The 14,290-nt window shown below is 39.4% G+C and overlaps 1 protein-coding gene across 3 annotated transcripts in view; it reads right to left on the minus strand.

Annotated features, from left to right (window-relative positions):
- Positions 1–14,290, minus strand: part of LOC121878446 (glycerol kinase-like) — a 47,122-nt gene that overhangs the window by 27,478 nt on the left and 5,354 nt on the right. Inside the window, exons 1-5 of one of the 3 annotated variants that reach the window (XM_042384679.1) lie at positions 8,696–8,862; positions 6,382–6,429; positions 5,885–6,143; positions 4,561–4,709; positions 4,142–4,251 (exon numbers count right to left, since the gene is read on the minus strand). In XM_042384679.1, the coding sequence (XP_042240613.1) occupies positions 4,142–4,251; positions 4,561–4,709; positions 5,885–5,974 (349 nt within the window). In that variant the 5' untranslated portion in view covers positions 5,975–6,143; positions 6,382–6,429; positions 8,696–8,862. Of the gene's footprint in view, positions 1–4,141; positions 4,252–4,560; positions 4,710–5,884; positions 6,430–8,695; positions 8,863–14,290 lie in introns of those variants that run through there. The other 2 variants (XM_042384677.1, XM_042384676.1) reach the window with 2 other exon arrangements.

Here is a 14,290-nt window from a genome sequence, read left to right on the forward strand (position 1 = left end):
TACGGGAAAGGGTCGCGGAAAGGGGATGTTATTGCTGCCCGTATCATCATTGGGTATGAGTTTGCTTGGGATATTGGTATCCCCGCATCCCCTGAGCAACGCTCTTGTGCATTATGCAGAAGACCCGACAGCAGCACCCTTTTCCACTACCTCCTAAGATGTCCCCACGCACAACGCTTCCGTGACGCCTGCTGGACCACCACTCCACGACCCCCTGATGGAGACACGATGATCCTCCCCATACTGGCCAGATATTTTGTAAATAATATTGATTATGTGTTAAAGGAATATCCTTCCTTCCTTAAGCTTTAGTAAGCCCCTTTATAATATTTATACTGTATATACTTGTCACACTTGCCAGATGCTTCTGGTGTCATTGTACAGGGGTACCTCGTGACAGCACTAGGATCCCGCTTCCTCTATCAAGGAATAAACAATTGAAATTGAAAATTGAATAAACAAAATATACAGTACAAGTATATTACTGTATACACTATATACAGTATACTGGACACATCAGCAGATGCTGTCATCTTGAGCGTGATATAAGCAAGCCATTTGGAGAAATAAAGACATAGGATGGCCTACCTCTGTCCTGTACCATCTCTTGTAGCAGGTGTTACTAACTGACACTCTCCTCTCCCTCCATCAAGGAAGGGTTGTATTACTGTAATGCACTACAGTAAAGCCTCGAATAGCGACGGTAATGTGTCCTCCAATATTGCAGTGTAAGGTGAATCATCGTATTGCGAATCACTAATTATCATTAAAATAAAGCAATAATAATGAGATGCGTTCCCAAGTGTGACCTTTTCATATCCTTTGTGAGGCTTTTTACCCTCTTTTCCACCCAAAATAATACAATTAATGAATATTGCAAACTATATCCATTAAATAATGTTTCTGAATGCACCTTATACAATATAAATGAATAATAATATGGTCACACGAGAGGAGATGGGATGCCATTGTTTTCGTTTGTGTTTACAGCCGGGAGTCCGGGACGATATTTCTACACGAGAAAATGAAAAAAAAAAAAGACCTTGGTTGTAGCTGTAATAAAATTAATGTGGAAAATGAATATCTCTTTTTAAGTAATGTTATTTAATGTTAATAAATGGAACAATAGAAGTAGCTAACCACTAACGGGGAAAAAAGAAAAAGAAAAAAAAAGAGATGGATTGGGAATGCCAACATATACGTGCGCATCTAAGGATACCGCATCATTTATCTTTTTAAGAATATGTACAAGAGATTCATTATTGTTTATTACTGAATATGTATTTGATTGGATTAATCTTTATATGTGCGAAATGAACAATACAATTCATTAATAATACATAGAATATTAAAACACACACGACGAGACAAGATGGCAATGTTTTCGAGAGTGACGATGGTTCTACATAAGAAACTGAAGAAAATAAGACCCTGGTTGTAGCTGAGGTGAACTTAATGTAAAAAAATTGAATACCTGTATGTTTTAACCCTTAGGCCCCGGGTGACGTTCCAGAACGTCTGCCTATTTTCCCGCCATTTTTTATTATTATTTTTGGAAAAGTCAATGTTTTCCCGATTTAACCCCGCGGGGGGGGGGGTTTACTGCCAGGAGCACCTTAACCCGGGGCTTAAGGGTTAAGTAATGTTATTTAATGTTAATAAATGGAACACTAGAAGTAGCTAGTCACTAATGGTAAAGAAATAGAGCGAGACGATTGGGAACGCCAACGTATGTACAGTAAGTGCGTACATGTGAAAACATATCGTCATTTCTCTACATATGAATATGAAAGCAACACTTAATTACTATTCATATATGTTTTAAATAATGTTTACGAACGTAAAACAAAACTTATACTCACCAATGGTGGTAAAGTCTAAAACATAAGGACACCCAATAAATATTGTGCGAGTTTTTACTCAGATGATGAAGTCTTCAGGTTCAACTCTGGCTGAAGCTGTAGCTTTCCATAAAGCTGTTGCTGAAACTGTTACTGAACCTGAAGTTGTTGTTGAAGCTGCTTATGATGCTGAATTTGACGGTTTAGGCCTTCAAATAATATAGCTGTCGAAAGAACCTTGCACAGCTGCTTTCTTTTCTCATTACTGTATACTGTACATCTTTATGTAGTCATTTGTGTTTACGTATTTAAATTTTAATGCTTTGTTCTGTTAATGGATCCACTTCATATACGGTATGTTTATTGCTTGCTCCATATAATATCCACAGACCTAACACCTTTTTCATATCGTTTTAACACCTCTAGTTTCTCGGCTTAGCTTATACACTTTCTATTAGCTTTTGAAACAACACTACCATCACTTGATCTCTTGCTCATGTTGAAGAGGGATACAAAAATGTTGTAAGAAACCTGAAAAAGTTTTTCTCCTTTTCCTGTTCAGATGCGATTGTTTATACTAGTGATGCTGGCGTCACCACTAACAAGCCCGGCAGCCACCGTGCGCAAGGCGTGTTCTTTTTATAATATCGGGATTTAGTCATTACTTATACAAAAATGTAAAATATATTTTTTAATTTCGCCTTAAATATGAAGAAAATAATGGCGTAAATTGAATTGGGTCTAAATTAACCAGGGTCTTAGGTATAAATCTTCGTTAGTTGAACCATCGTTATCGGGGGCTTTACTGTATACATACAGTATACTGTACATGCACCTCTACACACTATCCACTCTGATATGTTCAGTACTGTACTATACATATGGTACTTTTACACTTACTGAATGTACAGTTACAGTACAGTGCTATATCTGTAACTGTAATCACTTTTTACGTCTTACGGTAACACTGCCTTAACAGTATGTTTGGTTGGTATAGTAATGAACAGTACTGTACGACAAAACAGAGATCGTATGTGAAAACAGCAGAGAGACCGAACAAGCTTGTACAATGACAGCAGACAAGGAACTAAAAGCATTATGATGCAAGAGTTTGAGGAGATAGGCTGCGAGATACATCACTCAATCATAGGCATTTCATGCAGTTACTGTACATGACAATAATGGCCAATCGTAACTCATGAGCATTCTGAGCACACACCCGGCAATCACATTGGAAAGATGATGCAAACTCTTGGAGATACTTTCCCATGCCCGGAATAGGGAGATTTTCTTGGAATTTTCCAGAAATGCGTATGAAGCAAACTTTGGAAGTTCATTCCCATGTCCAGGACTGGAGAGATTTTACCCCCAATTTCTCAGAATGCTAATTTTTGTGGGCTATTGGAGGACTCTGGAGATCAAAGATTCTGGCTAACCAAGAGATTACTATATACGCATTGAATAATTATACTGTATACAGTCTCTCCTCGACTTATGACATATACCGACTTACGACAACCCAGACATACGACGGCCACGGTCGTATAAAATATTTTTCACATTACGTATTTTCGAGTCCCGACGTTAGTGATCGCGCTGTGTACTGACAAAATTTTTGTTTGTAATTTCCTTTAAAATGGTTGGCAAGCATAAAAGTGAGAGTTCTCAAGTGCGGAGACGAAAAAGAGACACCCAGTTTAGAATTTCTATGTTTTATTTTCGCCTTTTCTACTTGCGACCAATTTGACTTACGACCTGGTCGTCGGGACGGAACCCTGTCGTAAGTCGAGGAGAGACTGTATAGTCACTCCTCAACTTACTACCTACTCGACTTACGACCGCCCCAGTCGTACCAATTTTTTTTTCAAATTACGTATTTTTGAGTCCTGACGTCAGTGATTGCGCAGTGTACTGAAAAAATTTTCATTTGTAATTCCATTTAAAATGGCTGGCAAGATTAAAAGTGAGAGTTTTGTGGTGCTGAGAAGAGAAAGAGAGACCCATTTTAGATTTTCTATGTATTATTTTCACATTTTCAACTTATGACCAATTAGACTTAATACCTGGATTTGGGTCCTTAACCCCGTCATAAGCAGAGGAATATATATATAGTATATGTATATGTATATATATATATATATATATATATATATATATATATATATATATATATATATATATATATATATATATATATATATATATATATATATATATATATATATATATATATATATATATACACATAAGAGAGTGCGAGAGGTATTGATATTGTAATTTACAAGTTTGAGAGCACCAACCAATAGCTTTGTAGAGAGGTTTTCCAGTCGTCTTGTCCCATACTACTGTTGTCTCCCGCTGATTGGTTATCCCAAGGGCTTTGATGTCTGCAGGATCAATCTCTAACGTCCTGTTATTAAAAGACAAAAATTCCAGACATCTTATCAGGCAAGTAATCATACATTCAGTTCATCAAATATAATATTTAAAATACTGTATTTAAGAAGATAAGTCTATAAATTCACACTACTGTACTTTATAATTGAAGTGGTAAAGCTATTGAAATATATTAACTCATTCAAAATGTATACAAACCAGGATCTTTTTTTTGATCCAGAATAAATTATTCTGACACCTCTGATATATATTAGCATTAAATACAGCAGGAAGAAGACCTACAAGGAAAATCGACAGTACACATCAATATGACTCGACACACCTTAGGTTCTCGACTGTCTTTTCAATACACGTCAAGACAGATTTCAGAAGTGCATTGGAGTCCTGCTCCACCCAGCCCTCCTTAGGGTAAAGTTGAGCCACTTCCTCTTGATGGTACGTCAACACTTCTCCCGTCACTGCAGAAAACACCTAGCGGAAGAAAGTGGCAGAGGTTTGTGTAAGATGGTTGACATTGCCTCAGTTATTGCCAATGACTGGCCTTCTATGTCCAAATTTCCAAAGCTGCAAGGTTCGTGTCTCGTGGCAGAAAATTACTGAGAATACTTATGCTGGTACAGTACAATACCGTACTGTACTCCTAAAACATTCTTTCCACTGACAGACACTTGGAAAGAATCCTTGAATAAAATTCATATTCAAGAAAAATTCCTTCTCTCCATGGTGTGAGATTCTTCCTTTGAACAGGACAAATTGTTGGAATTTGAATGAAATATTTGGACCACCCCTCCAAAAACTTTTTTTATACAATTTCATTGTCTACTATGTTGGTTGATTGTGCTGAATAATGATAACCATTTTTAAAACAGTTTCCTGTGTCTATTGTTATATTTATGCCAATTATGAGGTTCCAATAAACCAACTGTAGATACACTGCTTTTCGTGGGGGAACAGAGCTACTAATAGAGCATTTTATCTTTCCAGTGCAAAGAATTTTTTATGCAAAGTAGTAGAGGAAAGAAAAATTCCTCCGAATGAAAGTAATAAGTGGCACAAGGATTTTTTTGTAAGGAATACCAGCATTAATGTATTTGAGTCATAGTAAAAAAGCCACAATAACAGGCAAAAAATATATAAAAAAGAGCTAACAAATTATTTCTGCATCTGCACAGTATTACTTCTATCATTCTATCATAACTTTTCCAGTTTGTTAAAAAAAAGTAAATACTGTAGCTTTAATAATAAATGTAACAACTGTCATTATTCAGCAACATTAAAGTACAGTATTTAAATTCCCTGGTCAAATGAGAACCAAAAGACAAGCACAGGTCTTCAGTATCACTACTGGTCTTCAAAACTTGATGATGTGTAAGTGATGCATAATTCAAATGTTTCAAGAATATACAGATGAATCACCTGGCAGGTATTGACTGTTTTCAATATGGGAGGACAGTACTGTACTGAATATGAATAAGAATTTGAGAGATGGCAAGTAGGAGCTTTGATACAGGTAAAAGGAAGTGAAAAACACCATCCTACACCATCCTAACTAATGCTATTGCAACAATTCTCAAACAGAATATCTTAAATTTCCTTGGCTAACCCATTCTACACAGTATGTGACACAATAATAATGAACAACTTACCAAGAAACGCGTAGATGAAGTTCCTTGATCAACGGCACCCACGAGGGGTCCGTGCTTGCCACTGATGGGACCATTTGCTGCTGACCACATTTTCAACAATTACCCAGTACCGGTATGTAGTTTTGGAATGTATTAATTCAGAGAATACCAGTGATGGTCAACTTCACTTAAAGTACAGTACAGTAGTTATAAAGTGTTCTTAGAATTTTGTTCTACAAAACTGTTCCTCTAGTGTCCAATTCTGCACAACCAGTGTCCACTATAAATACAAGTATTCCAAACAAAACAAAACCATGTTGAGTCACCCACACAAAAAATTCATATAAAAGGAATGTGTCACTACAAGCAAGAAATAAAATCACATAACCAGTATATACTGTATTGTCTTTCTGTGAGGTGAACAGCTTAAGCAATTATCACAGGAGAGTAAATTGAGATTCTCAGCCAGCCAGACTATTAATATTAGGGGGGTCACAAACGCTATCACTTGCGTTTACCCATCATCTCCTTCTGGACATTTACGTCTCCGCCTTCCACTGTTGTCACTGTAATGAGAGAGAGGAAAGTCTAGTAGGCTGTGGCTGTTGTGTTGTAAGGAGAGAGATGAAGCTAATATATAAGTTTTAACATCTATTGTGTAAATTCACAACATGGACAATTACAGCCACCCTCAGGATATATCCAACTATTATTTAACTCACAGGACTAAGTTATACACCTTTTGACAAAACTTGGATTGGATTTTGGTATTCCAATTTTCTGTAAATGTTGTTATTCATATTTTCTTTCTAATCTTTCCTCTCTGCAAGACTTTGCCAGTTTTGTACTCTCAATACCAAGCAGCCCTTTAGCTCTGAGCAAATCTAAATTAATATTATCATTTACAGTTTTTTTTTATTACTCTATGTATTTATAAGCAACAATGCTTATCACTACAAACAGTAACATGACTAGTGACAATCTTTCACAGCAAAATTCCTATTAACACCGGTAAGTGGGTTTGATGATAATATAGAGATTTAAAGGGAACACACCACTTACTATGGCAACACTGAGTCTATTACAGTTCCTGTATATAATACTTGGTGGTACAAGAAAAGGAAATTTCTGAGAACAGCACTACCACCAGAAGGAGATGCTCGATTTTGGTCATTTTTTCCCACAGATGTTCTTATCATTATATTGTAGTAAGTATTTTAAAAGAGGCAACAACTTTTTATTTAATTATAAGTATTTATTTTTATTTATTTATTTTTTCTATAAGATCATAAATCACCTGTAGTGGGCAGGGCAAGAAGAATGAGGAAAATTGCAGGGTAAAACATGGTGAGAAACTGATCATATGACACTAATGTTAAATCTCTACATGCTTTGAATGTGAAGAAATTAATTATTTATGGTAAATACTCCTCCGAAAAATCTGCTGAATCACCACATGTTGTCGACTGCTCAGCTTGTTTACAATCGAGCAAACCCTAGTGTACACAAAAATTTGTAAATTACACAATATTGCTTCAACAAAGTTGCTTTCATTGGTATGGTACCAAAATGGCAGCCAGGTTTGAGTAAAAACACCATAAAACACACACACACACAAAAAAAAAAAACTAAACTAACCATTTGTTTGAGAGATTACCTGCTACTGTGGTGGAGGATACAGCTGGGCGATCTGGTATGCTTATGGTTACAGACAGAAGAATTTCTATCTTTTCTTAAAACTAAACAGTTTCCACATTTAGGACAGTCTTGATGATGGTAGGACACCATGATCTTGTAATATTTGGATTGCTTCACTATTGTTCTGATAAACTCGCTGAATAACAGCTAGATAAGGGGGAAAGCATCTTTTACTCGCCATCATGAGCCTTCAAATTTTGAAATTGCACAGTGGAAGGCTGCTTCAAAATGACTGGCCAGCCAAGTCACATGACACAATACTTGAAGGTCATTGGTTGTCATGTCGTGAAGAGGAGACAAGTGACTGGCAACATGGCGAGTACAGAAAATTACTCCTAGAAATTTGTGAGATACTCCGTAAATATTGATTTGCACAAGAAATTATATGATGTCATATATTTGTTTTTTTATAGTCTTTGTGTCTGAAATATTGAAAATTGGAAACTTGCAGACTGCCAATGGACGAATATTAACAGAAGTTAGGTTAGGTAGGTTTCTCTGGTTGGTTAGGTCAGGTTCTATTAGGGTCTAGTAAATGTTGGAAAATGTGAACAAAATCAAAAACTTCTGGTGGTAGTTCTGTTCTTAGCCAGTATCATAGAAAATTCGGTAAAATTGCAGATTACAGCAACCTAACCTAACTTCTGTGGAAGCTGTTTACTGCAATATTACTGAATATTCTTGGACCCTTTCTTGCAAAATGTGGCATATTTCAGTGGTACTTCAACTCTCAAAAGCACCAAAGGTTCATCTGGTGTGAAGTTGTAGAAGAAAAATACCGTACTAATATCCCGTGGATTGTTCCAGATTGATAAAATACTCATAAAAAATACCTGCTGTGGAAAAACTAAATCATTTACAATAAAAACAAATACTTAGATGAAGACGCTAAAACAACACAACACCCGTAATTATAATAAAGATTCATATTTCATTACTCAAGTACTTGTCTATTTCCTGGGTAACTTAAGGGTTGTTGGTGGATTTTAACCCCACAGTTCCGACCTCGTTCATTGTCACCTTGTCATGGCCTCAATCTTATTCCTCATATATAAAAAACAAAGAGAAACGTTTGGTTCTTGGCCATCCGTTACATATATCAATGGTAAGTGATACTAAGGGAGGCTGACTTACGATGGGCTGTAGGCTCCGCAGAACTTAGAAGGCCGGGGACGTAAACACTAGCCTCTGCTCAAGGAATATCTAATAAGGAAGTATTTAGCTGGGCGCAGGTTGGTAACATTTGGTATCCCTTATAGTTGTACTCCTCAATGATAGGATGGCGACACTGTTGCCATTGGGACGTACATGATTGTTTAGTCAGTATGGTTACTTAATTTTATATGTATATATCTAACCACAACATTAGATTACATACTGGCTCAACGTGGGTATAGCTCTTTGTCTGTCTGCAAAGAGATTAAAACGCTACACAGTAATTTAAAATTCTAGATGATATCTAAGGTCGCCGGCTCAAGTTATCTTTACTTTTCTCCAAACAACTCTCCCACTAACTTACTCTTCTTTCTTCGAATCTTTATTGTGATGGTGTGGCCAACGAAATCCTTTACCCTGCCACTTTCATTTTAGTTAGTTCGTTAATTGTTAAATAATTTTGTGTCATTACGACAGAACGTAAGAGAATAATAATTACTTGTAAAACAAAAATTGTTTTCTATGATAGCAATTGAACTCGTTTTCTTTGGGTCATATTTGTTTAGTTTACTCTGTGTGTGTGTGAGAGTTGTGCTTCCTTATTAGACATTCCTTGTTTCTACTACAGTCTGCTTTTTCCTGGTCTCTGATTGGTCCGTCATGGAGCCACAGCCTACCCGTTTTGCCTACTGATTGGCCTGCTGGGGAGCATTCTACTCCAAAATACGACGTATTCAACCATCACTGGAATATTCTTGTTACGACACAATATAAAATATTTCACGATTCGACCGTCAAACATTTAAATATTTACGTACATGGACTCAACACCAAAAATATGAAATATTTGTTGATGAGTAATCAAAGTTTTTCGCCGGCATAGAACAGGGAACTTCCTCGAAATCTTACACAATCAGGTGATTATCAAGGAGAGGAGTGAGAGCTGACCTTGGAAGTTGGGGGTGGTGCCGTATAAAATCACACGGCAACCGATCATCAGTATTCTAGTCATGTACAGTAGATATGTGACTGTGCATAATAAATACGTATAGCATTAGAATAAACTGTGATAAATTACTTTAACATTCAAGTCAGAATCATGAACTCTGATCTGAAAGAAGTAAGAAATGGAGAGGGACTTGGCTGGTTGACAAACTGGAGCAAGTTGGGAAAGAGATCCTTGCTAAGACTGAGGAAGTAGCTAATAGAATGGAGGTGGTTGCTAAGAGGAGTTATGCTGACGTATTAGGAGGACCACGGGGGGGGGGGTGGGGGCGGAGAGTAATGCAGAATCAGTACAGGTTCTACAGCAGATTGGGACTCTGAAAAAGTGTGTCGAAGATATGAAAATTAACGCACCTACTGTTAGGGGAGAGGAGGAACACCAGGAACGGCTCCAGCGCAGGAACAATGTAATAGTTTTTGGAGTCCCAGAGAGCCAGGCAGAGGGAACTGTGAGTAAGGAAACACACGACAAGGTGCTGTTTCAAAATATTTGCACAGAGGTTCTGAAGATTCCAGCAACCCCTCAGGATGTGAGGAGACTGGGACAAAAGCAGGGGGATAAGCCTCGCCACCTCAGGATCACACTAGTGAGTGAGGAGGAGAAATGGCAAGTTATCCGGCAGGCAAAAAACTTAGCAAGGAGCGAGGCATTTCGGGATGTATTTATTCACCCAGACCGCACGGTAATGCAGAGGGAACAGCACAAGAAACTCCTGCAGGACTTGAAACAGAAGAGGGAGGAGTCGAGGAGGAACGGGGACAGGTGCACATGGGTTATACTCAGGGGGAGGGTAGTGGAAACAAGTGTGCCGACACAGGGCCAGGGGGCAGCAGTGCACCCTCCACCCACTCAACCCCCCACCCGTGAGGCGGCACCAGCTCAGCCTACCGGACAGGAGGGAACGAGCGCCGTGTAAACAATGACATTTTTAACCACACCCTGCAAAATACAGTGTACTTAGCAAATGCTGCAGCTTCTGAGAATGTGGGTGGAGCGGGTTTATTACTAAGAGCAGAGACGTTACCGAGAACAAATTCTGGCTTGAATGTCATGTACACTAATACTGACACGTTCCTTGATAAGAGAGAGGAGTTTGAAACACTACTAAGAGTACACCAACCAGATATTGTAGGAGTTGTAGAACTGTTGTACAAGAACAGGAGAATCGACCCAGAGGAATGTGAGTTCAGTATTGCTGGATATGACTCATTTACGAACCTAACTCAAGAATCCTGCAGGAGGGGTGTGGTTATCTACGCTAGGCAAGACCTTAGAGCCAGCCAGGCGAGGGTACAGGGAGAGGATGTTTTTGAAGAGTCCAAGTGGTGTAAAATTAAATTAAAGGGAGGGGACTTACTTATCGTCGGGTGTATCTACAGATCCCCAAACTGTGGCCCACTAAATCAAAGGAACTTAAGAACCTTAATAAACAATGCGGCGATGCTCAACCCCAGCCACCTCCTTATCATGGGGGACTTTAACTACGGCGACATCGACTGGAGAAACGAGTCCACCCCGAATGACTTGAATAATCCTGCTACTCTTTTTGTAGAAACTCTGAGAGATAATTTTCTGTTCCAACATGTGAGAGACCCGACACATTACAGAGGGGAGCAAACACCCAAGCCACTTGACCTCATCATAACAAACGAGGAGGGTATGGTGGCCAAACTGGAACACCTTGCCCCAGTTGGCACCAGTCACCATACAGTGTTGTCATTCAGATTTAACTGTTACCTAGTTCAAGATAAGGCCAGGCCAAGGTGCAAATATTACAAGGGAAATTACAATGGGATGAGGGAAGAGATGAGGGGTATCAACTGGCCTGACTTATTAAGGTACAAGAACGCAGACACTACGCTGAATATCATAACTAGTAAAATGACCCATTTGATCGATAAATATATACCCAAGACCAAACCCAGTGCTTCTAGGAATACGAGGGGATCCCTACACATGAACCATGCGGCGGTCGACAAAATTAAGAAGAAAACCCAGAAATTCAAGACGTGGGTTGGGTCAAACGATGAGCAAGACAGGAGGATGTATGCAAGAGCCAGAAACCAAGCAAAGATAGAGTGTAGGAGGGCTGAAAAGGAGTTCCAAAGGCTGGTTGCACGCGAGGTCAAGTCAAACCCAAAGGCGTTTTACCGCTATGCAAAGTCGAAATTGAAAACGCGAGTAGGAGTATCAGACCTGAGGCTTGAAGATGGTAGTTACGCAGATTCTGACCAGGATAAAGCTGAGGCATTGAACAGCTTCTTTTCCTCAGTGTTCACAAGAGAGGATGCAACTAACCTTCCTGCGTTTGAGGACAGACGGTTCGACACAGCACTGACCCACATTGTGTTCACAGAAGAGGGTATTAGAAATAAACTGTCCAGGCTAAAGGTCCATAAGAGTCCTGGACCTGACATGGTGCATCCTAGAGTGCTAAGAGAGCTGTGCAACGAGCTTGCAGAGCCCCTGAAGATTCTGTTTTGTAAATGCCTGGATGAACAAATGGTCCCCAGTGAATGGAAAGTGGCTTATGTGAGTCCTATCTTCAAGAAGGGCGATAGTCACTCCACGAACAACTATAGACCGGTGAGCCTGACCAGCATAATATGTAAAGTACTTGAGAGTATTATCAGAGATGCCGCGATGGAACATCTACTACGAAACAACCTTGTAAAAGATTGCCAACACGGTTTTATGCCGGGGCGCTCTTGCTTGACACAATTGCTCAAGGTATTGGATATTTGGACCCATATTCTAGAACGGGGTGGTAATATCGACAATATTTACCTAGATTTTGCCAAGGCTTTCGACAGTGTACCCCACGAAAGGCTGAAAATCAAACTGGAAGGGTACGGAATTCGGGGAAATGTCCTAGCGTGGATAGAAGACTTTCTACATGACCGCAAGCAATGTGTGGTGATTAATGGCACGAAATCGTCATCTGTACCTGTAACAAGTGGGGTACCGCAGGGTAGTGTATTGGGCCCGCTGTTGTTTGTTTGTTTCATAAATGATATGCCTGACGTTGTACACTCCTCCATACAAATGTTTGCCGATGATGGCAAGTTACTTCGGGAAATTAAGAACCAAGCGGACTGTGAAGAGCTGCAGAAGGACCTCTGTGGGCTCCAGGAATGGTCGAAGGAATGGTTGCTGAGATTCAATGTCACGAAGTGTAAGAGGATGCACCTGGGGCGTACCAACGGTAAGGAGGCGTATCATATGTCCCAACGGGATGAAGAAAATGTACTAGTTGAGACTGTGTGTGAGAAGGACCTAGGTGTGTATTTTGACAATGAGTTGAAGTTCTCGGGCCATTGTGAGAAGAAGGTAAATCAGGCAAATAAATTATTGGGTCTTATAAGAAGGTCGTTCAGATATCTAGACGGTCCGTCCCTCGTGACGATCTTCAGGAGTGAAGTGCTTCCCCATCTGGTCCCCGAGATATGCTAGGGACTGTCAGTTGGTTGAAAATGTTCAAAGGAGGGCTAACAGACTGGTGCCTGCACTTCGGCACCTCAACTACCCTGAGAGATTGGAGCGCCTGAACTTGCCAAGCTTATACTACAGACGGGCAAGAGGCGACCTAATTGAGGTGTATAAGCATCTCAAGGGGCACTACTCTGTCGAGTGTCCTTACTTGGAGCTGGCGGACGCTCGTCCCACAAGGGATCACAGCTCAAGATTGAAGAAGCCGCAAGTCCAGAAAACTGTGAGGGCAACCTTTTTCGGATTGAGAGTTGTGAACTCTTTGAACAATCTACCAGAAAGTGTTGTGACGGCACCGAGTGTGAACTCTTTCAAAACAAAACTTGGCCAACACTAGAGCAGGTTCAGATACATTCAGGAGCCGGTGCATGCCCAGTACTTGCCAACAGTGCGTAACAGAGACATGACCGATCGCCCAAGCGGCTGACGAGCCGATCATTTGGTGAAAAGGATAAAAGAAAAAAGAAATATCCAGTACCTTGAGTAATTGTGTTAAGCAGGAGCCCCCCGGCATAAAACCGTGCTGGCAATCCCTTACAAGGTTGTTTCGTAGTAAATGTTCCATCATGTCATCTCTTATAATGCTCTCATATACTTTACATACATACATACATACATACATATATACAGTACATGCAGTACATACATACATACAGTGCATACAGTACATACATACATACATACAGTACATACAATACACACACACACATACATACATACATACATACATACATACATACATACATACATACATACATACATACACAACCTTAAGTACTGAGACGACTTTCTTCCAGTAAATACAGCACAGTACTATCTTGCTTCAGTAATCAAGCCTCGGTCTGTGCTCTTATGTTTCTGGGCTTGTCTGTAATGGATCAACATTGTGGAAAAAAAATCAACATGGTGACGAATATGACAAGATTTTGTGGTGCATATTGAGTACCATGATTCTGATATCACAAGTTGCCTTTACCCCAGAATGATAACCACTAGATTACTGGACAATATGTAACTAATTTAAACCACCCGAAAAGTGCTGATAATCATCTCTGAAAGGCTATCTTAAAAGCACCTTG

Source organism: Homarus americanus, unplaced genomic scaffold (assembly GCF_018991925.1).
Source record: "Homarus americanus isolate GMGI-L3 unplaced genomic scaffold, GMGI_Hamer_2.0 scaffold41027, whole genome shotgun sequence".
Lineage (NCBI taxonomy): Eukaryota > Metazoa > Arthropoda > Malacostraca > Decapoda > Nephropidae > Homarus > Homarus americanus.